The sequence below is a fragment of the Pantherophis guttatus genome, chromosome 2 (genome assembly GCF_059756535.1).
Source record: "Pantherophis guttatus breed Tessera chromosome 2, ASM5975653v1, whole genome shotgun sequence".
NCBI classification, from domain to species: domain Eukaryota; kingdom Metazoa; phylum Chordata; class Lepidosauria; order Squamata; family Colubridae; genus Pantherophis; species Pantherophis guttatus.
The window spans coordinates 66,924,022-66,949,571 of record NC_142064.1 but is presented as its reverse complement, the minus strand read 5'-3'; the positions used below and the strand labels follow the sequence as shown (position 1 = coordinate 66,949,571).

Genomic DNA, 25,550 nt, shown 5'->3' with positions numbered 1-25,550 from the left:
CTTTAAATAATGTAACTTTTAAGGCAAATGCTGTTTACATTTTGTTTTAATTATTATACCATACTAGTAGTAAATAACTTTTTGCATTTTTTTCTTTCAGTATTTCAGTATTATGGAACTCCTTGAATCAATTGATATGATGACCCGGAATTTACCATATAGAAAATATAGGCCAGAGGTTCCTGTTCACAACAATGCCAGGAAATGGTATACATCCAATAACTTTTGGAAACTTCTACAATTCTGATGGTCTTTCTGTTAGAATATTCTCATAAATTGGAACTCAAAATCCCAAAGAAACTTAATAGGGAAGAATTTCATAAGTACCCATTAATAAAGTTATAGATTTAATTTTTGTATTTTGGAGAAGAGAATCAAAAATTATAAATTAATTTATGAATATTGCTTTATTAAAATATAATTTTTTAAAAATACTAATTTTGCATGTAATATTATGCCCTAACATTTTTTTCTTTTTCTATTAGGTGGCGATATGTTACACAAGGCATTCTTGAAGTAAACGTCCAACCTAAGCTACAAATGTGGTCTTGGGAACATATTCGATACCATAGGAATCAAGTGAAAAGTTATAAAGAGCTCTATAAAATAAAAATAACTTCAAAGAAGGTTACACAAGAGAGTTTGTTTATGTTGGAGGTTAGAGGTTTTAAATCACTAAGTTTATCACAAGCTACAAATTGTTTTCTAAAATATAATGTTGGATTGCATATTTATTTATAAACCTCCACTGGCTGACAGGAAGTTCTTCCTGACAGCTTTCCTGAATCTACTTCATTGTGGTTTTCCATTCATCCATTGGTCAGTCCTATCCTGTCTAGTCTAACCCTTTTTTGGATAACAGTTCAAATATTTAAATGCTATCCCCTTTTCTGTTCTGTGGCCTAAAAATATCCAATATACAACAAGATTTTATTTCTGGCCTCCCTTCACCATGTTGGAAGCTTTCCTGTGAACTTGCCAGTTAGTTACCATCCCAAGTGTTCCAAATGGGCCTGATCAGGACAGGGTAGAATGGATGACTTACTTTCCATCATCTGGAATGTATGGTACTATTAATGCAAAAAAGCTATTACTAACTTCTCTCTAACTCCAATTCTGTTACTTTCACTCACTCAGGAAACGGTATGAAATGGTAACATCTACCTCCCAATTCTCAAAAGCAGTACCAGTGAACACTGGTCATTGGTACTAAATGCATCTGAGAGGTGCAGAAAAAGCAGGAGATCTCCCTTTTCCATCCTGGTTATGCTGGCAAGTGTGACTTCTGTCCCATTCCCAGACATAAATTCTGACTATAAGAGATAATCCACTGGGTAGAAGTTGTCTAGTTGATTGGATTGAGAGAACACTTTTCAGGAAGGAGTGTATCTTCTTTTCTCCAGTTCTTTCCTCAGTTGAACAAGGGAAGGTTCTTTTTCCCAGTTGTCTTTTCTATATATTTTGAATGCCAAAACTAATTGTGATGAAGATTCCAACTATGTATGCATATCAGGGGCCTGGGTAGGGAATAGGGACAAAAATAGCTTCTCCCAGTTTTAATTAAACAATAATTAAGATATCTCTTGGCGTTTGGAACAAGAAATGAGAAAAATCTGCTTGGCATTTTGGGATTTTTGATGGTAGAAATAGATACCCTAAACCTTTCAGAGATTTAGGCCTCCAAACAGACCAAAATTATTGGTATAATTCATGCTAGGAGTGGGGATGCTTGTTATATTGTGATTGCAGGTTGCTTGATTTGAATCTTATCATGTCAAAAAGGGAAGCTCGCTGGCAGTATATAATATTTTTTTCTTAATTTTCTAAGAAGATGCCAAGATTTTTGCTGCAGGTTGACTGAAATCTGGAACAATAGTACTTGGTTTAGAGTAGAGGATATGCTATAGCAATTTATGAATCTTTGATTGTTAAAAATTCTACTACAGGTAGTTTATGTTCATTTGATTCATTTGATCACTCAAACCTGCAACCATACATAACAAGGGGATTTGTCTATGGAGATTCTCAATTATCCAAGTCATGGTTGTCCCAAAGGTGCTTTTTCAAGAGGCAACTGGACTTTCTGTTTTTTCTTTGAAGACGTTTCGCTTCTCATCCAAGAAGCTTCTTCAGCTGTGACTAGATGGTAGGGAATGGAAGGATTTATATTCCTTGCAGACAACTGGTCATTTGCATTCTTTTAGAGAGTCATTGAAGCCACTTGGAGGTTTGTCTGTGTCCTCAGAGTCACCTGAATAGTGCAAATGGATGTGGAGCCTTCTTGGAACTGCTGGAAAGACTGTTGCCTTTTGAAAAAGCACCTTTGGGATAACAAGGGGACTTATATCCAGTCTTGGAGTTTTGGCCTTTGGCCTTTTCAGTATCCCTTCAGACACACGATTGTGAAATGGCACCTAGCTCATGATTACAATGTTGTAGCAAGACATTCCCTGTTAGTTTCCCACAAGCAAAGTCATTGGCAGGAACGTGGAAGTTATGGTCATGTGAGGTCATTACATAATGACCCTTGAGGTCCTCACTTAACAACAGCAACCAAGACTGCCATCAATATGCAATGCAGTCACATGACATTACACTTTACAACCATATTATTTAATGATGGAAACACTGTAGAAATATATTTAAATAAATACATTGTATTGTATGTAACATACTTTTCTTTATAGGATCTAGAGAAGACTTTAGATATATTCAACATCACTCTAGCAAGACAACAGGCAGAATTTGAGGTAAATGTCTTCTAAATTACACTGTACAAAATGTAGTGTCTTTATTTCAGCATTTATAATGTAAATTATAAGTATAATGTAAAACCATTATGAAACAACCATTATGAAATTAATACAGGTAGTCCTCGATTTACAACAGTTCATTTAATGACCATTCAAAGTTACAATAGCACTGAAAAAAGTGACTTATGACCTTTTCTCATACTTATGAACATGGCAGCATTTCCGTGACCTGATAAAAATTCAGATACTTGGCAACTGACTCAGATTTATGACACAATAATGCAATGTCCTGGGGTCATACGATCACATTTTGTGACCACCTCCATTTAATTATTGTGCATTATAAAAATTTCCTGAACTTTTTACCTTTGCTGATAAGGTGGTTAAGAACTGCAGGATCTGGATGACAATATTTGCAACTAGGGGGTACATGTTTTCAGAAAGAGATAATGGTGATGGCAAGGGATCCAGCTGGCTCGCCTGGATTTCCTATTTCTCTGTTCCACAGAGTTTGTTGAGATGGTTTTCTAAGAAAGAGAGGGGGAAGCTGGATTTCTAAGGAAGAGTGGGGGAAGCCTGAAGGGCGAGAGAGGATTCCTGATTCTCAGGGTTATAAATCTGTTGAGTATGCTGAGGCAGGAGCTGGAAAGTCATCTGTCCATTGTGGATACTTTAATTTGGATTCTGACAATATAATGGTAACTTGAAAAGGATTGCCTAAATTCTTCATCAACTACAGGATAATATTTTTCAGAGAAGAAGCTCCAAAATGAGAGTTATTTAATCTTATGCACAAAGTTAAAATAGCAGTTACTACTTTTTAGTAGTATGAATTTATATTATGAAAACCCTACTCCTGCTTCAGCTTTACCCATTTAAAGAGATGCTCAGATTAGGTTGCATTTCTCCAGGCACCTTGCTAGGTTTTCTTTATAACTGGTATAATAAATAAATAATTTGATGTCATACAATTAGTAATGTTAATTTCTGTTTTGTTTTGCATAATAGGCTATTAAAGCTGGATTAAAGATTTTCAAACCAGGTGCTAAACAAGATGATGAAGACTCTGGTGGCTGGTTTAGTTGGATGTGGGGATGGTCTGGAGGAAAAAGTGTTGAAACAAAACAAGAACCAAAAGGTATAAAGATGGCAGTTTTGATCTAACAATTTGCGTAGTGCTGGAATGAGCTTTCACTATGATTAAACACCAAACTATCTTATCGTAGTACCTTTAGTTATTAGAAAAGGTAAAGTCGCTTCCACTAATGGAGTAGATTTAAGCATTTGACAAAGCTGTAATTGTAAAAAAAAAATACTGAAACCCTTATGCAGTGTGTTTGTTATAGAATGATACCATATGAAAAATGTGCTTGTTTTTATCTACTGTAGTAAAATTTGATATTGCAGGTATTGAACAGTTCATGACTCCACAAGAAAAAGATAAACTCTATGCAGCAATTGGATATAGTGAAACTCCTGTCGATCCAACATTGCCAAAAACGGTGGGTGTGATTTGGGTAGGATAGATCAGCAAACATTGGACTTTTAAAAGCAATGGTATCTTATAATGAACAATGATATCTAGAGTACAAATTAATACATAGACCTAAGCATTAAATAATTTGTTTGTTTGTTTGCTTGTTTGCATATTGAAGCGTAAATGAACCAGATTTTTGTAGTTGGGATAGGACGCATGAGAACTATGGGCCCGTAGGCTTTTGTCCTAAATCCATTTCCTAGAACATTAAATATTAATTGGTGCATAACTGAGATTAATTGCCATTAGAGTAAAGGAGAATCTTCTTTGAGGAAGGGAGGGATTATTTGTGTTGTCCCGTCAGAATATTCTGAGTAACCTTTTAATTATTTAAAGTTATTATTAGAATTATTAATTTTAAAAATCATTTTAAATAATTACCAGTAACTTAGAAAACACATTCCATTAGAAGGCATTTTTCTTATATTTGGTGTTGTGTGTTCAGTCTAGTTCATTACATCTGAAATTCAGAAAATTAATCATCATATATGACATTCTCATACATAATGATTAATTTTCTGACTTTCAGATGTAATCATTAATAATGCTTGGTTAAAATGTTCTTCAGTTCATGATATTTTTTGTTAATTTCCATAGTATGAAGCTGTGAAGCTGTATGTAAAATTAATAAGCATGTCAGTGCTAATCAGGGAAAACAAGGAGAAGCCTGAGCTGATAAAACTTGCATTAATTGATCTGCGTACGATAGTAGCACAACGTCCTGGTGCTGAAGCAATAAGGTAGGCATTTATTAAAGGTAGGTAAATAGAAATATAGTTTAAAATGTTGGAGCCTTTCTCTGGGTGAGTGGCCATGTGTGACCTTCTTTCTGTATCGGCTTTGCCCTGTCCTCATGGTTTTCCTTCTGGTTTTGTGCTCTTTGATAGCTTTTTTCCAGGTTTGTTTTTCCTCCTCACATGAAGAACCTTGAAACATATTTTATGAAAGATAACATTTTGAGGGCATTACAAAAAGTTTAAGAAGATACCAAAAAAAAAATTAAAAGAGACATGCAAAATACGTTTCATTCTTGTTATTTGATATTTGATCTATGTCTAAAGAAACTACCCGAGGGTTAGTATGGCGTAGTAAGTAGTAGTTCTAGCATTGGATTTTGGTCAGGGAATTAGATACTAGACAAGTTGTTGTTCTGATGAAAAATATTTAGAGGAGGTACCATTCAGCCTTGATCTCCTGGAAGAAAAGCAAGATATAAATGCAGCAAATAAGTGAAGACCTCTTTTTTGTGTAAATGGATTTTTTTCCCATTTGATCCTATTCAACGAGGTGAGAAAAATGTAATTGGCAAAAAAGTCAAAATCCTTCATATTTCCCATTGTAATTTTCTGATTATTACATTATGAGAACATAGAGCAAAAACTTCGTAGTAACTTCTTTTATATAGTAGAATATTTTGTGTGTGTGTGTGGTGTATATATTAAATGCATTTGTGTATTTGTTTTATGTATGTATATCCTTTGTTTCTATTTTTCAGATTTGAATCAAGTGTAAGTGCATTTGAAGTTCAGGGCATGGCTCAGAAAAAAACAGTACCCTGTCTGCTGTCCTCTCACACAGTCCATTCACAGCACAATGCATCACTCTTCACGATAATGTTTGAAACCAATCCCTTAGATGAGAATTGCAATCAGAGACTAATAATAGAGTCACAGCCTTTGGAAATAATATATGATGCCGTAAGTAGAAACTGCTTATTCTACAAATTAAGTTTTAAAAAGAACCACATTCTACATTAAGAATATACATCATTGTTCTTTTATATACTTATCAGATGACCGTGAATAGTTTACTTGATTTCTTCCGACCCCCAAGTGATGTTCATTTAGAGCAAATAACTTCAGCAACCTTAACAAAATTGGAAGAATTTCGTGACAAGACAGCTACAGGTAAACTATATTTTTACACACATGCACACACACTGAATTCATACTAACAGCTATCATAGTGTGAGGAGCAGAATCTAGCCCAAGAAACTGTTACTAATGCAATTTTTTGACTTTTTTGTCTAGGATTAGTGTATGTTATAGAAACCCAGAAGGTCTTAGATTTAAAAATAAATCTTATGTCTTCCTATGTCATTGTTCCACAAAATGGATTTTATGAAACTACGTCAAATAAACTGCTTTTGGATCTAGGTCACTTAAAGGTAACTCCTTCAAATTCCAAAAAAAATTGCTTATATTCTATGTTTATGTTATTTATTTTATAACCATTGGCTGACCTTATCTGAGTTTAACAGAGTTCATTTCAGGCCCATGTTTAGCCTGGGTACTGCCTGGTTGGGAGATTTGGGAATATGGCAATAAACTAGACGTGGGGACAGAGGGCAGAAAGCAGTGACAAACTATTTCCATACAGTTGCCATGAAAATGGATCTGTCTTGAATTAAACAGGAATCAAATTTGATTTAGAAGATTTTTTACACACACACACACAGAATATTATATAATTCAGTTAAATCATGTACATTAATTTCCATAGTTTTGAAAATATACATGTGATGATATAATTTGAAGATTTAACAGTATTTGGCAATTTAGATATTTTCAAAAGTTCAGTTATTATGGAAACCTTGGGCCAAGGATTCAGTCCAATCTACCAGTCTGACCGACCTTAATCTGTAGAAAAAAAACAGGAACGAAGTCACTTTGGGCTATAGGGTGAGGGACAAAACATTAATAGAATGAGAAATGCTGAAGGAGGCAAGAAGTGCAAGATGAGGTGAAGAGAGTAACATTCCTGATTTTGCTCTATGTAGAGAACAATGCTCTATGCAGGGTAGTTCAGGGTATTCCCTGATTGATTTGTACAGAGCCCTTCGCTTTATTTGTAACCTATTCTTGGAATATGTATTGACTATTTCTATTGGTTTTTTTTTTTAAAGATGAGTAGTAAATGTCGGTCTACCTTGTCAGATATCAAAGTTGGCGAAAGTGCTCTTGAAGATATTATGTCAAGAGCATATGATAGGTTTGACATTCAACTCAGTAGCATACAGCTACTTTATAGCAGACATTGTAAGTATTAACTTTTGTTGATTTTTAAGGAATAACATGGAATACCCTTGTTTAACATGCTATGTAAATTTTCCCTTCCCTATGGTTTATGTCATCTTGAGCAAGTTATCACTTTCAATGAGAATCATCTCATTAAGGCTCAGCTAAACATAGTGTTCTCTTCACAAAATAAGAGTCAAATTCATCTAGGTTAGTTCATAATATTAGGCCACTGATTGTGTCAATCATATTAAGACTGTAGAACGTTCTTAGAAATATGGGAATCCTAGAACATTTCATTGTCTCCATGCAAAACTTATTCCTAGATTAGAAAGCCATAATTTGAACAGTACACAGAAAAACAGACTGGCAAAGAGTGAGAGAAGACTGTATACACTTCCATTATTTAACTTCTATGCTGAATAAGTATTGAGAATTGGGAGAAGATAAGCATGATTTTAAAATTGGAAGAACCATCATCAATTACCTGCTTCAGAGAACCTGACAGAAGAGGGCAAAGCCATCTGTCCCAGCTCTTGTCTGCCAAACTGCTCTCTAATAAGAGTATGTTATGTAGTTGGGCATAATGGTTCAGTGACTACTGTACTAATTCCAACAATGACTGTTTGTTTATTGTTGCAGAGAATAGCAACCAAAAAAGGATCTTTTCATAGCTTTAAAGAAATTAAGGTTTAGAGAATCCATAGCCAATAACAAAAGTTGCATAAGAGCAAATGTGGTGAACTCTGCTAACCAGCAGTTCAGTCGATAGAAGCAAATTGCAAAATATCTCTCCATAGCAAAGAATCAGACACTATTTTTCTACTTCAAGTGGAATCAAAATATGGATATCCTCTAATGCCTGGAGCATAGCAGAGGAGGCAAGCAGCAGTATTGACATTGAAACCAACAGCAGCAGCAGCAACACCCTGTAGTAAGACCACCACTAGGTTCTACTCATAGCAGGGCCCCTCTGAAATCCAGGATCATCATAGAAGCCAGTGCAGATAGAAGCCAGTGCAGATAGAAGCACTTAATACTTTTAGAATGCAGCAGACATCTGAGCTGAATCTCCTCCATTATTAGAATACTAACTGGAGAAACATGAACCATCGGGCAATAGATCAAGAAACTAGGCTGGGAGGTCTGGTAAACAACAACAACTACAACAACAAAGTCATTTTACCAAGGCTCACCCAGGCAGTTTAGGATATTGAGGAGGGATAGTGTCTTTCTGGACATGGTTTACCTACAGAGTATGAGAGTTGCAGTGAAGGCTTTCTACCCCCTAAGCTAGTTCATAGGAAACACGGGACCATTCCAGAGCAAGTGGGAAATAAGGGGAATCTTGATTTTTAAAAGCTCAAACAAATCCTATCATTCCTCTGCTTCTATCTATTGGGTTCACCACAATAAAGATGCCACTAAAATTAGTGTAAAGTTGCTCTTTGTAGTTTTCCATTAGCATCAGCATTGATGTAGCCAAGCTTCTTAAAATTGATGAAAAACATTTGGAAAGCATCTACTGTACTGTAATATAATTGTTTCTTGAAGTTTCTTACAAGAAATATTTTTTCATTTCTAGATGAAAACTGGGAGGGGGCTCGTAGGTTACAATCCTCATCTCAACATATCTTGCAACCTCTGGATGTGAAAATGGAACTGAACAGAGCAATGGTTGTAACAGATGCAAGAATGCCCAAGTATTACTGCAACAATTATAACTATTTGTATTATTACTATTACTACTGTTACTATATGTATTGTTCATTTGATGGAGACTATGATTATATACTTCTTCAATATCTGTTGACCTTCTACCAGTAAATCCAATAGACATGCTTTTAAATTGACCACTTGGTACCAAAAAATAGGAGAATATTGAACCAGGTGATCAAATCTGAAGATTAGACCTACCTCCTAGATCAGATTTTTAGTTTACTCAGGGGTAGCTATTTCATGGTAACGTCATTTTATTGCCAGATAAATCATCTTCAGAGAGCCCTCGACTTATGATCGCAACTGAATCCAAAATTTCTGTTCCTAAATGAGACATTTATTAAGTAAATCTTGCCCCATTTTATGATCTTTTTGCCACATTTGGCAAGCTAGAAAGCTATCCACTGTATTTTCTTCCTCCTCACATTTGTTTATGGCATGGATTATCTATATTTATCTCATGCCTGGGTATCGGATTGTTCTTATGGTTACCTTGGTAGATGATTTGCCCTACATAGAGAAGTGTTCAATCATTCATTAATTCACTCCTCAATTCAGTGGATTCTGAGTGGTGTACAAAACAAGAAAACAGCTAAAAAGTTTAAATCAGATAGACAGCCCAGATTAAATAATCTCATAAAGAACAAAATCCACAAAACAAAACAGGTACCTTAAATAATAAACATAGCAATAACACCATCAAAGAACAATATCTGCCTTTCTAAGGTCCTTGGGAAGAATTCGAAAGCAATAGCGCTTAGACTTACCGTACTTTTTAGAATATAAGACGCAGTTCCCCCCCCCAAAAAGTGGGAATGACTGTGCTTCTTACACAGCTAAAGTTGCTGAAGCCCCGCCCATCCGCCAGCCCCCATTCTTCATCCTCTGCCTCCCAGCAATTTACCTCCTTGTGGCAAACAGCATGGTCAGCTTCAGCACAGCCTGATTTAGCATGAGCAGCTGATTGGCGATTGGATCTGCCTCCCAGAATACCTTCTATCAGCTGTTCCAGGCTGTGAGGATTGCTGCCGCCCATTGCCACTGTCACCTATCGCTGCCTCTGTGTGCCCCATTTTTGGCCTCCGTGCATCCCGTTTTTGGCCTTTGCGCGCCCTGTTTTTGGCCCGTTCCAGGTGGCGGGGATAGGTGGCGGTGCGATCCCCACCGCCTGGAACAGGCTGAAAACGGGATGCGCAGAGGCCGAAAATGGGGCGCGTGGAGGCGGTGATAAGTGACAGCGGTGATGATGGTGGCGATCCCCGCAGCCTGGAACAGCTGATAGGAGGTATTCCAGGAGGCAGATCCAACCGCCAATCAGCTGCTCGTGCTAAATCAGGCTGTGCTGAAGCTGACCATGCTGTTTGCTGCAAGGAAGTAAATTGCTCAGAGGTAGAGGCAGATTTTTTCCCTCTTGTTTTCCTCCCAAAAGCTAGGTGCATCTTATACTTTGGAGCATCTTTTAGTCCAAAAAATATGGTATATACCGCTTCACAGTGCTTTACAGCCCTCTCTAAGAGATTACAGAGTCAGCATATTGCCCCCAACAATCTAGGTCCTCATTTTACCAACCTTGGGAGGATGGAAGGCTGAGTCAATCTTGAGCCTGGTGAGATTTAATCTGCCAAACTGCTGGCAGCCAGTGATCAGCAGAAGTAGCCTGCAGTACTGCACTTTAACCAAAATGCCAAATCCTGTCTAAATATCTTGCTAACTGTGTGACCAGCCATAATAATAAATAAACCAAAGCTAGGTTTTCAAAGCTTTCTGTAAATTAAGAGAGAGGCCATTTGTTTACAGTAGCAGACCAGGAATACTATAGACTAGTAATATAGCACTTTAGTTTATATTTAAGGCCACTGAATCATGGTAATAACCATGCGTGTTGGATATTCCAAAAATTGCATGGACAACTTTTTGAGTTGAGACAGAAATATATTTAATTTGTTTTTTTCATAATACAGATGATTAGAACAACAAAATCTAGTATTAGTTTGTAGTATATCAATTCTATATTTAATATCCTGTTGTGTTGTTAGTTTATAAAGTTGTATGCATATATAATGCATTTGCTACTTTTATAGAACTTGGGGATACCCGAAATGGCACAGTTTTTCTTTTCATTAACTTAGTATCATCCACTGAATGCACGCTCTCATACTCATGATTATAGGTAGTCGTCAATTTATGACCACAATTGATGCCAAAATTTCTGTTATTAAGCAGGATAATTAAGTAGGAGCCTTGGTAGTACAGTGGTTTAATGCACCCTGTTATTAACACAGCTGCCTGCAATTACTGCAGGTTCGAATCTTACCAGGCTCAAGGTTGACTCAGCCTTCCATCCTTTCTAAGGTAGGTAAATTGAGAACCCAGTTTGTGGGGGCAATAAGCTGACTTTGTATAAATATACAAAAGTATGAAGGCTATTGCTTAACGCATTGTAAGCCACCCTGAGTCTCCGGAGAAGGGCGGCATATAAATCAAATTTTTTTAAAAAATGAGTTTGCCTCATTTTACAACCTTTCTTGTCACAGTTGTTAAGTGAATCACTGCAGCTGTTAGTAACACGGTTTTGAATGAATGTGGCTTCCCCTTTGACTACTTATCAGAAAATCACAAAAGGTGATCACATGACTCATGGACACTGCAACTGTCAAACATGAATCAGTTGCCAAGCATCAGAATTTTGATCACACGACTACGGGGATGCTGTAACGGTTGTAAGTGTAAAAAACAGTCATAAATAACTTTTCAATGCTGTTGCAACTTCGAGCGGTCAATAAATGAATTGTTATAAATCGAGGATTATCTGTATTTACATATGTGAAATAATCTCAATATAGATCTTAGCACTTATTTATTTTGTTTCCAATTCCAAGAAGGCAGTTGCCTATCTGTGATAGAACTATCATTTATATCCCAAGTTTATCCTAAAGCTGTATAACACCTTGAAGACATGGTTTTGCCAATGGGCATGGAGACAGGGAAATGTGGTGGAGCTGGTGCAGTGGCTATACTGATTGTTTTGATAAATGGGTTTATCAAATGGGCTGTGAGTTCTGTGTATTTTATGATGGTTTTATATGATTTTATTTCTCTTGTTTTTAAAATGATGTTTTTTGTTGTTATTTTTATTTGTTTTGATTGTAAGCTGCACGAATCCTGACTGGATATGTTTTTCTAATGGTTATTTCTTTTTTAGGTACAAAATGTATGGTGAGCTGCCATTACTTTCATTCAATATCTCAGATGAGAAATTAAAATCTATTCTGGAACTTATTGACAGCATTCCAAAACCAAAAAATTCATCTGACTCCACAACTGTTCTACAACCTTCCAAGGCAAGTTTAAATGTTCATTTATAACACATAAGATTCTTGGGCAATTTAATCACAATGAAGTATTTGATCGATGTGATATTTCCTTATTTTGCACAAACGAAATAATTAGCAGAAGTCATATAAGCAAATATTTAGTTAATGCCTTTATTTTCTTTTTTTCTGTGATAATTTGCCAGCATAGAAAAGTGGATTGCGAGGGAATAGCAATTAGGAAAAATTACAAATTTTTAGAAATTGTTTCAACCTCTCACTGTTTTCCTGCTGTGGTGAATTTGTCATGATAGTGATCTTAACAAACCCTCCATGTCATATCCATTTAATTGCATTAAGGTACATTTCTTGTAGTTTCAAGAACTCACCATAGGAGCACTAAAATTAGGTCCGTGATGTGAGAAAGAAGCTTGAGGGTACGTCAGGGGTGAAATCCAGCAGGTTCTGGAGAACCGGTAGTGGAAATTTTGAGTAGTTTGGAGAACTGGCAAATACCACCTCTGGCTGGTGGTGGGAATGGAGATTTTACAATATCCTTCTCCCAAGAGTGGGGACAGAATGGGGATTTTGCAGTATCCTTCCCCTGCCACGCCCACCAAGCCACACCACACCCACCAAGCCACGTCCACAGAACCGGTAGTAAAAAAATTGTATTTCACCACTGGGGTACATGGTTTATTTTTATTCTGATAATTCATACTATCATGTGGACTGTTGACTGGATGAGAAAGAATTTCTAATTCTGTCTTTCCATCACAGCCAAGAAAATCTATTATATTAATCTCAAATTAATTTTTGAATTGTGATGGACAAACAGATCAAAACCTAATTTAGAAAGGGCTAGATAGTCAATTGAGAGCCAGGAGTTCATTTTTATTAGAGCTTACTAATAAGCTGCAGATTTTGTGTGTACAGATGTTTTTGGATCTGGATTTAACTTTGATTTTTCAGGTATTGGCCTTCAATTTTGACTAGTAGGCAAGCCACCAGTTTTAGCTAGTAGACAAGTTACATTCAGACTTACATTATAGGTAACCCTTGTTTAAAGACCACTTGTTTAGAAACAATTTGGAGTTATGGCTATGCTGAACAAATGGTAGTTAATACCCGGTCCCTGAAGTTATGGCTTTTGCAATGTTCGTGTAGTCACATAATCAAAAATCAAGTGTTTGACAGCTTGTGCTACAATTGCATGGCTGCTCTCATTATCTCCCATCCTCCATCCCCCCTATCTCTGCCCTTTTGGTTGCCTTGCATTCTGAAGCTCTGTCACCCTGTGCTTGACTGGCCCTGCTGTCCAGTTCTATCACCTTGCTTAATGTATACGTAATTGTTTTTGCAGTGGCAGGGCTAACAGAGTGCAAGATAGCAGGGCCAGGGGAGTGTAGGGTGGCAGAGCCAGCAGAGCACAGCTTACAGAGGCAGTAGAGTACAGGGTAACCAAAAGGGCAGAGACGACAGCTAGATAAGTGAATGGGGAGAATGGGGAGAATTGAAGAAGAGGCAGTCTCTTACCTTACTGAGGCTTGGGAGGGACCAAGCCAGGGTCTTCAGTTAACAATGGCAACTAGGACTACCTTGATTGCCATCATTTAAATGATACATTGTGACATATGCTTTACAACTGCATCACTTAGAAAGAAAAATTCTGTTTCCAATTACCGTCATAACCCAATGACTGCCTTCCTACTATATGGATAATTTTGTGAAACATTGAAAAATTCATCTGGTACATAATACAGTCTAAATCAAATTTACATAGCATGTAAATGCAATTTCTACTTTGAGAAACAGTGCTGGGTTTTGGTTTGTTTCTGAGTTCAGTTCAAGGAGCAGCCAGGTCATCTAAGATTAGGAGAAACTGAAGGCCTACCTTCTGTACAAATCTGCATACTCCCTATACATGAAGCACTTCTATCTATTCTTAATATCTTACTTAATATTAAGTAATTGTTTTACTTAAAACAATTACTTAAATTCAAAGTGTTGAACAATAACATTGCCCCTCAACTACTTTTTGCTTCTTCTTAATTAAATTTTTGTTTCGTTATCTTTCATTATACTTACTCCCTGGTTGGCATTATTGTTAGCATCACATGTTTTCTTAAAAAGAGGAGATTTGTAAGTCTTGTCTCATTCTAATTGTAACAATTCTAATTGTTGTATGTTGATATTTTGAAATTTACTATTACTATTGATGTTATAGTTTACTGACTTTGAACAACCAGAAAAATTAGGCAAATGTTTATATTAGCTAAGGGAGTAATATATTCCTGAATTAAAGAAGATTACATTTTGCTTTTGTACTGCAGCTTCAAGCATCTTCTCTGATAACAACACCTCAAATGTCAACCTCAGTACTTCCATTTTTAGAAGCTCTTTCAATAACTGGATCAAGTGGTAAATTTCATTTCATGTTTATTTAATCTAGCAATGTTCACTTATAAAATACTTTGTAAATGTTAGAAAAAATACTGGGTAATGAGATCTGTTGCAAAGAATTAATGCTTATCAGAAGAATGGGAAATAGCTGTGATAAGAGCATGTTTCTCTTTGCTTTTTTATATGGAAGTGAGAATTGGCAAGGGCAGATAAATCATATTAGTATGCTGACTGCAGTGGAAATTGGTACTTAAGTATGTGGTAAAACATGAAGAAGTAAGGTCAAGAATGAATGGATGCAGAATATTTTTTTTTTTAAAAATGATCAATGAATAGGATCAGACTGAAAAACAAAGCATATGAAAAAGAATGAATGGGTTGAGAGAAAGGGGAAGTCTAAAGGTTATAGTTAGATGGAGTGAATGAAAAAAAAAGAGCAATACCAAAAGGCAATATATAAATTTATCTATGAAAAAAAGACACGAAGATACACATGTATAATAATTTGTGTTGGTGCAAACTAGATTTAGTTAGAATTTTGTTTTTCTTCACTCTTGACTTTTTGTTACTTATTTTCTGTATGTTGTGTAACAATGGTTACCACAAAAGAAAATAGTATAATGATAATGTATGTATGTATGTATCAGAATTTCATTATTTTATATAAGTGTTTTCATGCAGTTTTTTCTATCCGGCTAATATGTATTATTTATGCAGATTAGAAATGAGCTAAAAATATCTGTATGCCTGAAGGTCAGCAGTGTTTTATGACTTCCACTTGTTAATCAATAGCAACAAAGGTCAACTTCTTTAAATTGTGCCATTTGAAATGAAAAGAACTGGAACAAACAAGATTCGATTTTTATGTAAAAGCACTATAATTTCAGTTTTATTCCAATATTCAAAAATAGTGTCAGAATTATTACTTCATATGCCTTTGTATTAGGATATGGATGGTAGGTCTTGGAGCTCAAGCCAAATAATAAAAATAAATACCTAAATAAAATCTCATAAATCTAAAATCTGCCTATGTTACATGTAATTATTGGGTTTTTGCTACAGTATGTAACACAAATAAGTCAAAATGGCAGCATGTTTTAATAATCATTATTTTACGTTGAACTGTCTATTAGAATCTGAGGATGAATTTTATGATGCTCCAAGTAGTCCTTTGGAAGACCTACCATTTTTTGAAGCACCTTTGGGCTCACTGAGTAGAACTAGTAGCTTCCGAAAAAAAACAGCAAAAACTGAACCTTTGAAAAATATGACTGATTTCCAATTAAGATTTGAAATATCTGAGGTAATGCTTTACTTTTTACTATTAAAGATTTGTGATTGTTTGTCAAACTGTTTATGTATGTTTTCTTTCTGAAATGTATGTTCATGTCTTTATTTTATCATTATTACTATAGTTGCTTTATTTCTGAATTTGATTGGCATCAGTATCTCCTTACATATATGACTAGATTGAACAAAAACTACTCTGTTACATTTATCTTTAACAACTGTGTCCCCTCTGATATTGAGGGGAAAAATCATTTGATATTTCCCTGTCTTCCCAGAGTTCACAGCTGTCCATCATTTTAAGGACTAGGGGAATCACCAAAATACTGTAAGGTGTGGGTTGTCAATAGGTAGTGTGAAAGGAAGAATTGTTATGAAAAGTAGAGCTGCAACAGAATGCAAAGTTATTTATTTAAGACTTCCAGTAGGCCAAACTAAAGGAACGAGTAGGCCAAGCTAAAGGAACAAGAAAATCAGAAGGACCATGGTTTAATTTTAAATAAATATTGGTGGCTTTCAATTTTTGTTACTTTTTACAAATTTTATTGTACATTACTCATCAATAAATGCTGTAAAACTTTCATATGTAGAAAGCGGCCTGCACTGATCCAGATAATAGCCATATATCTCAGTGCTATTCTTCATTATTTTCTTTAATACTCTAGTGAATGAATATTTTTATATGGGAGATACAATTTTGATAAGAAGACTTACAGGTACATGATTCTGTTTCTTACCTTTCCTTTTGGTTCTCTTTAATTCACTCCACTAGTAACATCATTATGAATTTTCCCTATGCCTGCTGGATTAGTATTGAGAATGAATGAATGAATGAATGAATGAATGAATGAATGAATGAATGAATGAATGAATCTATCTATCTATCATCTATCTATCTATCTATCTATCTATCTATCTATCTATCTATCTATCTATCTATCTATCTCCATCCATCCATCCATCCATCCATCCATCCATATTTCTACACTGCTGTAATCAAACTACCTTAGTCAGGTAAATAGTTTTCTATATTTGAGAAAATACAGAAAGAAAGTATTTCTTTCACTTTTTTCTCTTTAATTTTTGTTATTAAGTTGAATTTTAATAGATTATAAGGGATGGCATCTGTTTATTTTCAGCATCTTTCTCCAATGAATCTAATAACATTATAACCAGTAAAAACATATTTCATAGCGGCCTGGACCAGTTACCTAACCAACTTTACAGTTTAGATCAGTGGTGAAATCTAAATTTTTTTGCCATCAGTTCTGTGGGTGTGGCTTGGTGGGTGTGGCCTGGCGGAAGCGGTGTGTCCCCCCATCATGGGCTGGATGCAGGCAGCGGGACCTCAGGTGGAGGGAAATGTATGAGGGCGGCAATTGCCCAAAGGCCCTGCGGAAGCCGAGCGCGCCACACCCAAAAGGCGAGCGAGCCTTGCTATGTTCTCTCGAGGTGGTTCTTTGGCCGAGCACAGTGGGTCTCCCTTCCCCACCGCCAGCGTTGGCCTTACATTTACCTGCCCTCCCGAGGCTGCCCATGCATACCCCAGCAGAGCAGCAGTCTTGGCTCCAGCGGCAGTGGCGGGAGAAGGAAGAAAGGGAGCGGCTTCTCTCAGCGCCAGCGGCGCTGCCCCTCTCAGCCCCAGCACAATAGTTGCATTTCCCCCAAGGGCCACCGGGCCAGCAAAGCCTGGATTCCTGCCGCGAGCGACAAGAAAATCTAATCGGTCCTCTGGTGGGATGGGAGGGTTTCTCTTCCTTCCTCATGAATTAAAAGCCCACGTTAGAGCTGCAGAGGAGGAAGAGGGGGACTTGCTGCACAAAAGTCCCAAAGGCCGTGCAAAGTTGCAAACCTCGGGTGAGCTTGCAAAACAAACTCATTGAACCCCGCAAGGAGGAGGAGGAGAAAGTCGCGGTTGCCTTGCCTTCCCTCTTGCCGCTCCGAGCCCTGCCCAATGCTGGAAGAGGCGAAGAGGAGGAGGAAGGCTGCTTGATGTGATGCCTGCACTCTCGCTCTCCCCCCCCCTTGCACAGGCAGCATCTCTGCCTTGCAGCCACCATGGTCTGTCCCGCGCAAGCCATGGGCATTGCATTGGGGTGCTGGAGGTGAACGGAGCCGTGGAGCAGTTTTGCAGAGGAGGTAGAATAGTGGGACAGCGGCTGTCCACATCCTGTTTCTTGCCAGCCAGACAGGAGAAGGGGGAAGGAGGGCGGGAGGGGGTGGCTGGGTCTTCCTGGCCTTTGCTGGGCACTCTCCCCCCCTCCAGCCCCCCCCAATCGCTTCTGAAAGACGCGAGAGGCGTTTCAGGTATTGTGGGGAGTTTTTGCAGCAGGAGAATAAAAAGGCTCTAACAGACTCGGATTGTCGCAGGGCTCCCCCTCCCTTTATTTGTCTGCCCCTGCCATGTCTTGTATCTTTTTGTTAAGCCCACTCCTCTCCGGTACCGCCACCCCTCTCAGCCCCAGCGCAGCCGCTGCATCTCCCCCAAGGGCAATGGGGTTAGGGTTAGTTGGACACTGACCTCAGAAGGCAAGCAGGCGTGGGAACCGCCGGGAAGGCAGCGTGGAAGGCAGGCAAGCATGGCAGGGCTGCAGGGAAGGGAGTAGGCTGCTAGCTCCCTTCCCCGCAGCCCTGCCATGCTTGCCTGCCTTCCACGTGGCCTTCTGCTTGCCCGCCTTCGCAAACTGGCCACGGGGATGCCGGGAAGGCAGCATGGAAGGCAGGGAAGCATTGCAGAGCTGCGGGCCACGGACTGGTTCACGGGTGTGGCCAGCCAGCACTTGCTACCGGTTCGGCGAATCAGCCTCAATCTCTGCTACCAGTTCACCTGAACCAGTAGCATTTCACCCCTGGTTTAGATCTTAAAAAATCCAAAATTTGAATGTTTAATTCAGAAACATAATTAAACATACAGTCATGCTTAAAAGTTTGTGAACGTACATGAATTTTCAATATTTCTACATAAGTGATCTGTTTTCTACACAAGTACTAAAACAAGATAAAGAGAACCCAATTTTGACAAATGAATCAAATATAGTATACTTGTGCTTTTATTTATTGAGGAAAATGATCCACAACTACAATATAAATAAAGATTACAGCATGAGAGACGGGAAAAAAGCAAAGGAACTAGTATTCAGTCACATTTCCTTGGACAAAAACTTAGTTTATTTTTTTATCAACTGGGATTGTAGCAGTGGCCTTGCATTAGGTAGTAAGAATTAATACGGTCAGTTTGGGAGAATGTACAAAGAATTTATTGTGACAGAGACAACGACATAATTGTATTTTATTATTTCAGTGTAGGAAAAAAATATTTTCTTTTGATTGAAACAAGCACTTCATTACATTGTGTTACTTCAGAGTAAAAAAAGATGTAGTTTTCCTTTAACTGACTTAATAACCAATGAAATGTATTCATAGCCTTTTGACAAATTTAGAATTATTGGCATAATATTTTTTTGGTGAAAAAATAATTACTTATATAGATACCTCGAATTATGACCACAATTGAGCCCCAAATTTTTGTTGCTAAATTAAACATTTGTTAAATTAATTTTGGTCCATTTTACAACCTTTTGTGCCACAGTTGTTAAGTGAATCATTGCAGTTGTTAAGTTAGCAACATAGTTGTTAAGTGAATCTGGCTTCCTCATTGATTTTGCTTGTCAGAAGGTTATGAAAGGTGATCACATGACCTCTGGACATAAATATGAATCAGTTGTCAAGCTTCTGAATTTTGATCATGTGACTGTGGGGATGCTGCAACGGTTGTGTGAAAAATGGTCATAAGTCACTTTTTCCGATGCCATTGTAACTTTGAACGGTCACTAAACAAACTGTTGTAAGTCAAGGAATAACTGTATTTTGTTTTTTCCTTCCATTGTTATGTACTTAAAATGTATCATTCCCCAAATTCAAAAACTATATTTTATTCATTTATTAGATATTTTTTCCCTGCCTTTTTTACTTTGCAGGTAACTCAAGGTGATTTATGCTTACTTTATAAATTAATCATTTTATATCTTTAAGAAGTGAAAGGTTGCTTTAACTATTAAAAGGCAAATGATTGTCTAGAAGACCTTGAAAGTTATTTCCAGCCCTGTGATATCTGTCCATCCTAAACTTATTGAAAATTAGGTTAACCATCCTGTCTTTTTTAAATAAATAGGTGTTTGTTCAGGTGTGTCGTCTTGCAGAAGACATTGAAAAGCCAATTCTTCGGTTGGAAATTTTAAAATTAGGCACTGAACTTAAACTCAGAACATATGACATGACTGCTACTGCTTTTCTTAGAGAAATTTGCTTAATGTGTCCAGAATATATAGGTAAGTATTATATATTATTTTAAAAGAGGAAATTGAAGCTACTATTTTTTTAAATAACAGTTCATTAAAGTAGCAATTTGCCCTACTTTTATTTTAGTTGAATGAGAGAAATATTTAGTGAAGACTTCCAGCAAAAGTCCATTCTCATCTAAGTGCCCCATTAAATGCCATTGTAACTTTGAATGGTCACTGAATGAGTGATTACTGAACAAAGACTGTATTAGATTAAATTAGACTAGCTTTTGTTTGTTTACAGATATAAACAATATCTTTGCACTGTTATTTTAACAATAGTTTATTTAATTTTATGGTCAAAGGCAAAATCAACCATACAAAAAGGAACAAAACTTTGATATTATTATTACCTTAGTTATTTAATTTTTTAAATTTTTTAATTGCTTTGTATTAACTTTTTATTATACTATAAGCCACTAACTATGATAGTGAGATGGGTGACATATAAATTTAATAAATGAATAAAACAGTAGAAATAGTACTAATTTCATGATAAAGTTTCAATTGATATTACTCTCTTTAGGTAGGTTCCTTTCATGAAACTATAATACAGGTAGTCTTTAAGTTAACGACTATTTCTTAACAACCATTCAAAGTTATGATATCATTGAAAAAAATTAATTTAATGACTGATCCTTGCACTTACAACCATTGCAGTAATCCCCGTAGTTGTGTGACAAAATTTGGGCACTTGGCAACTGGCGTGTATTTACGATAGTTGTAGTTGTCCTGGGTCCCATGATCATTTGTGACTTTACCAAGGGGAGGGGGGAACTTTCAGCAATAGGGAAAGGCAGATTTGCTTAGTAATTTTAATGAATGCGACAAAAAAGGTCATAAAATCAGGCACAACTTTCTTAACAATATCATTGCTTAGGTCCCGATCATATTCAGATCCCAATTTTGATCATAGGGCAAGAACTATTTTATTGGCAATCTAAGTAATACTTTACAGATGTTATTCATGAATTTCTTTGTTCAATATAATTTTTTTTATTTTTTTTATTTATTTTTATTTATTTATTTTATTTTTTTTAATTTGATTTATATGCCGCCCTTCTCTGGAGACTCAGGGCGGCTTACAATGCGTTAAGCAATAGCCTTCATTCTTTTGTATATTTTTATACAAAGTCATCTTACTGCCCCCAAACTGGGTCCTCATTTCACCTACCTTAGAAAGGATGGAAGGCTGAGTCAACCTTGAGCCTTGGAGAGATTCGAACCAGCAGAAATTGCAGGCAGCTGTGTTGATAACAGGGTGCACTAAACCACTGTACTATCAAGGCTCTTTAATTAATTTTGCTTTTATTATAATTAATTAAACTTAAATTATTCTGGTTTTTTGTATAGCTTTTGATTATCCAGGTAGTCCTTGATATATCAATACAGATCAAATGGCATAAGTCAATGCAGTCATAGAATGAGTCATCATTGTGACCAAACTTGATCTTATGACCATTTTTTTGATGGTCATTAAACATATCCAACTTCCCAAATTGACTTTGTTTCTCAAAAGCCAGCTGGGAAGGTTGCATATTGCAAACATGTGATTGCAAGATAATGCAACATCATGAATAGGAGCTGTTTGTCAAGCACCTGATTGTGATCGCACTATGGCAGGATGGTGCAATAGTCATAACTTCAAGGACAGGTCGTAAGTCACTTTTTCCAAGGCCGTTTTAAGTCGAGGGCTTTCTGTATTCATTTGTTTCGTAGTACGATTTTTAATTTTTCTTACTGTTTCTTTAATTAGATAATAAAGACCAGCCTGTTTATATTATTTCAACTCTGGATAATTCAGTGGAAGATCTTCTATCCATTGAGTACATCAAGGTAAGGGAAAGGATTCAATCTCCTTAAACTTTCTGTGGACATTTAAATTATTTAATGTTTAAATAATTGTTTAAATTATTTAATTGTTCAGGAATAAATGTGTTGGAAAAAGAATAGAAGGAATTGAAATTGGTATTAAGCACATTTATGAAGGACAGGTTATCATTGGGTAATAGATAAACAGCAATGTGAATAGGTGGAGGTGTCTATTCCAAAAGTGTGGTAATTACCAAAGCAAATACTGAGAATTGATTATAGATCTCCTATCTGTAGAGTTCTGTTGCAGCTATGTTGTGTAATATTTTCTAATTTAAAATGTCATGTTTTTGAGAATAGGCAGATATTAATGCTCCAGAACTGAAGAGTACTTACCAGAATGTTCTACAGTTGATAAAGGTAATAATTGTTTCTATTTATATAATTGCTATATCTCAGAAGGTGCTTTTAAAACATATTAATAAAATGCATTTGTTCTTCAGGTGACTTTTTCTTCTATAGATATTCATTTACATACAGAAGCACTTCTGAGTACAATGAATTTTCTAAATAGTCTCCTTCCAACTCAAGAGGCTAATACAGTAGAAATTGTCCAAGAAAAAGAAGAAAAAAAAGAAGTCCTTAGGAAATTTAGTAAGGCTTTTCGATATCAAACTTTGTATTGCTTCTTGAATTTTCAGCCTTATTTCACATTCGGGGTGAAGAGATTATTTCAGGATTAATAATTTCCATTTCTAAATCACTCAAGATAATTTTAAAACTGCTGACTAATAGGTATTCTTATGTTCCAAGTGTCCATCTGAAAACAATTTTGGATTTTGTTGATGAAACGAGATAAGGAGAGAATTATACCTTTTAAAAATTAATTCTTTCCATGTCTGATGCTAAAACATTTATTATTTAAGAAAAGTTATCCCTTTCAAGCAGTTAAAAAATCTTTCTGTTGAAAGCTGTATTATAGTATTTATCTGAAATAAAATCTTCATTTATAGTGAGAACAGATGGACCAAATGCCCTCCTACATATAAGCAGTAATTCTTTGAAGTTCCTAGTTGTATTAGTATTTTTTTAACTGCAGTCAGATGAGAAGAGTCAACAGCCTCCTTCCCCTGATATATTTTCTCATTGATTTCCTCTTCTATTTGGGTGGTAATGCAATATATTCACCTCATGAAATTCAACTTTCTCTTGGAGTTATGTTTATTTGTAATTTTTAATTTCCCATAGGTTCAAAAAAATCAAAACATGAGGATGTTTGTGATCTCCATCTTTTGGTAGACATGAATTGTTTACGTATTTTTATAAGAGAACAGAAACGCTGGATCTCAGAAATTAGCATAGAAGGTAAAAATAAACAAGATTGTAGAGAAAAAGCTTTGAAAATGAGACTTTATTGACATTTATAATTTTATTATATGTAGGTCTTGATAGCCAAGTGGTAATGAAGAAAGAAACAACTGAAATATCTGCTAAATTAAAAAATATAATTATTTTGGATTGTGATGTGACAGCACTTTATAAAAAGGTACAGATGTACTTTTAATGTGTTGATATTTACTAATTCAAAGATCAGTTGTGTTTTAGGCTTTAGGCTCTCTATAGAAAACAGTGTATTTGCAGTTTTAAATACTTATATGTCCCTGATTTAGTAGAAGATACTTTAAATTATTTAATTTATCAGAGAAGAAAGTTGCCTTGAATATACTTTATAACAAAGACTACAGACAAATTACTCATCTCAGTTTAACTTTACTGTTCGTATTCTATATCTAGTTACTGCTACCGTGCACATACTGGATTGGTCCCTATATTGTACAGACAGGAATTAGCTCATACCACAGATATTTTTTTAAAAAAAAATTCCCTTTTCCTGCTTTTAATATGTGCTGTATAATTTGAAGATGATACATTTTCCTCCTAAAACTTCCCATTAATTCATTGGATCAAAGTCTATTTCATGAACATGAAGGATTACACGAATAGAAGGGGAGCCATAGAATTTTCTCATGGCATTTTTGATAAACACATAATTCTTTAAAATTAAAATATTTATACTGAATTTTTTTTATTTCAAGGCTCTCTATATAACTGGAAAAGAAGTCTTTAGTTTAAAAATGATTACATACACATGTGCCACTGATGGTGCTTCCTTTACAAATATGAATGCTGTTGACAGCAAGATTTATTTAACTGTTGGATGTATTCAAATTATTTTTGTCAACAAATTTGTTTCTGCAATTTTGGTAAGTCAAAACATTTCTTCTGATATTTGTGAACTAACACACAGCTTGGATGATTTTAAAGTAAATTTGTTTTGCTTGCTGTACACTATAAAAAGCTACTGAACTTGTTTTAGCAGTCCCTATTTATTCTCAATTGAACTCAATTGATAGAAGAGATTGAACTCAATTGAACTCAATTGATAGAAGAGATTATTTAAACTGTATATTGTTAACTGTATATTATTAATACAACTTTTCAGCTAAGCATTATCCCTGAGAGCAGTTTAAAATATAATTTGTTACATTATATTTAAAAAATACATGCACTATATATATTACTCTCATGTTATTAAGTTCTACACTTAAGAGGTTCTGGTGCACATTGGAGGTTAAGATAGGTGTAGCAAGAGAGAATATTTCTCTATTTGATATGTGCAACTTTGAAATAGAATCCTCAAAATAATGCAGAAAAGTTAGTTTATGGAAGAAGTGTAATCGTCCTCTAAATAAAAATACTGCCCAAGAAATCGTGTATATTAAGGCATCCTGGGAGGTGGCATATGGTTGACTCAGTAGTGAGTAATGTCTCATTACAGGATGGTATGGTGTCATTTGTTTTGAAAGAATAGTATGTATGCCCCCTTCTCAAGAGACCATTGTTTGTTGGACAACTTTCGTCTAGTCTCCATCCTTCTTTTTTAAGATCTTTTTTAACCCACCTTTATTTTTTTTTTACATAAATATCTCAAGGCAGCAAACATACTTAATGCTCCTTCCTCCTCCTAGTTTCCTTACAACTCTATGAGTTAGGTTGGACTGAAACACAATGATTGGCTCAAAGTGACTCGGCCAATTTTCATGCCTAGAGCAGGATTAGAAATCAGTGCCTCCTGGTTTCTTGCCTGGTGCCTTAACCATTACACCAAACTGGATCTCTTGATGGAAGGTTGTTGAGAGAGTGGTAGGTACTCAACTTCAGAATGCCCTGGATAGAGCAGTTTATCTGGACCTTTTCAGTCAGGGTTAAGACTGGACTATGCACTGCAACAATATTACTTGTGCTTATGAATGACTTCTGAGAACTCAGGATGTGGGTGGAGCATCTATTCAAGCACTCCTGATCCTCTC

The 25,550-nt window shown here is 36.0% G+C and overlaps 1 protein-coding gene across 3 annotated transcripts in view; it reads left to right on the top strand.

Annotated features, from left to right (window-relative positions):
- Positions 1 to 25,550, top strand: part of VPS13A (vacuolar protein sorting 13 homolog A) — a 116,863-nt gene that overhangs the window by 24,966 nt on the left and 66,347 nt on the right. For all 3 annotated transcript variants that reach the window (XM_034410198.3, XM_034410200.3, XM_034410199.3), the window contains exons 12-32: positions 101 to 207; positions 486 to 657; positions 2,688 to 2,750; positions 3,762 to 3,891; positions 4,161 to 4,255; positions 4,888 to 5,030; positions 5,786 to 5,987; positions 6,083 to 6,197; positions 6,321 to 6,457; positions 7,196 to 7,328; positions 8,893 to 9,010; positions 12,229 to 12,367; positions 14,671 to 14,758; positions 15,874 to 16,043; positions 20,199 to 20,355; positions 22,124 to 22,203; positions 22,540 to 22,599; positions 22,683 to 22,833; positions 23,428 to 23,544; positions 23,622 to 23,725; positions 24,276 to 24,443. In XM_034410198.3, the coding sequence (XP_034266089.1) occupies positions 101 to 207; positions 486 to 657; positions 2,688 to 2,750; positions 3,762 to 3,891; positions 4,161 to 4,255; positions 4,888 to 5,030; positions 5,786 to 5,987; positions 6,083 to 6,197; positions 6,321 to 6,457; positions 7,196 to 7,328; positions 8,893 to 9,010; positions 12,229 to 12,367; positions 14,671 to 14,758; positions 15,874 to 16,043; positions 20,199 to 20,355; positions 22,124 to 22,203; positions 22,540 to 22,599; positions 22,683 to 22,833; positions 23,428 to 23,544; positions 23,622 to 23,725; positions 24,276 to 24,443 (2,649 nt within the window). The remainder of the gene's footprint in view (positions 1 to 100; positions 208 to 485; positions 658 to 2,687; positions 2,751 to 3,761; positions 3,892 to 4,160; positions 4,256 to 4,887; positions 5,031 to 5,785; positions 5,988 to 6,082; positions 6,198 to 6,320; positions 6,458 to 7,195; positions 7,329 to 8,892; positions 9,011 to 12,228; positions 12,368 to 14,670; positions 14,759 to 15,873; positions 16,044 to 20,198; positions 20,356 to 22,123; positions 22,204 to 22,539; positions 22,600 to 22,682; positions 22,834 to 23,427; positions 23,545 to 23,621; positions 23,726 to 24,275; positions 24,444 to 25,550) is intronic.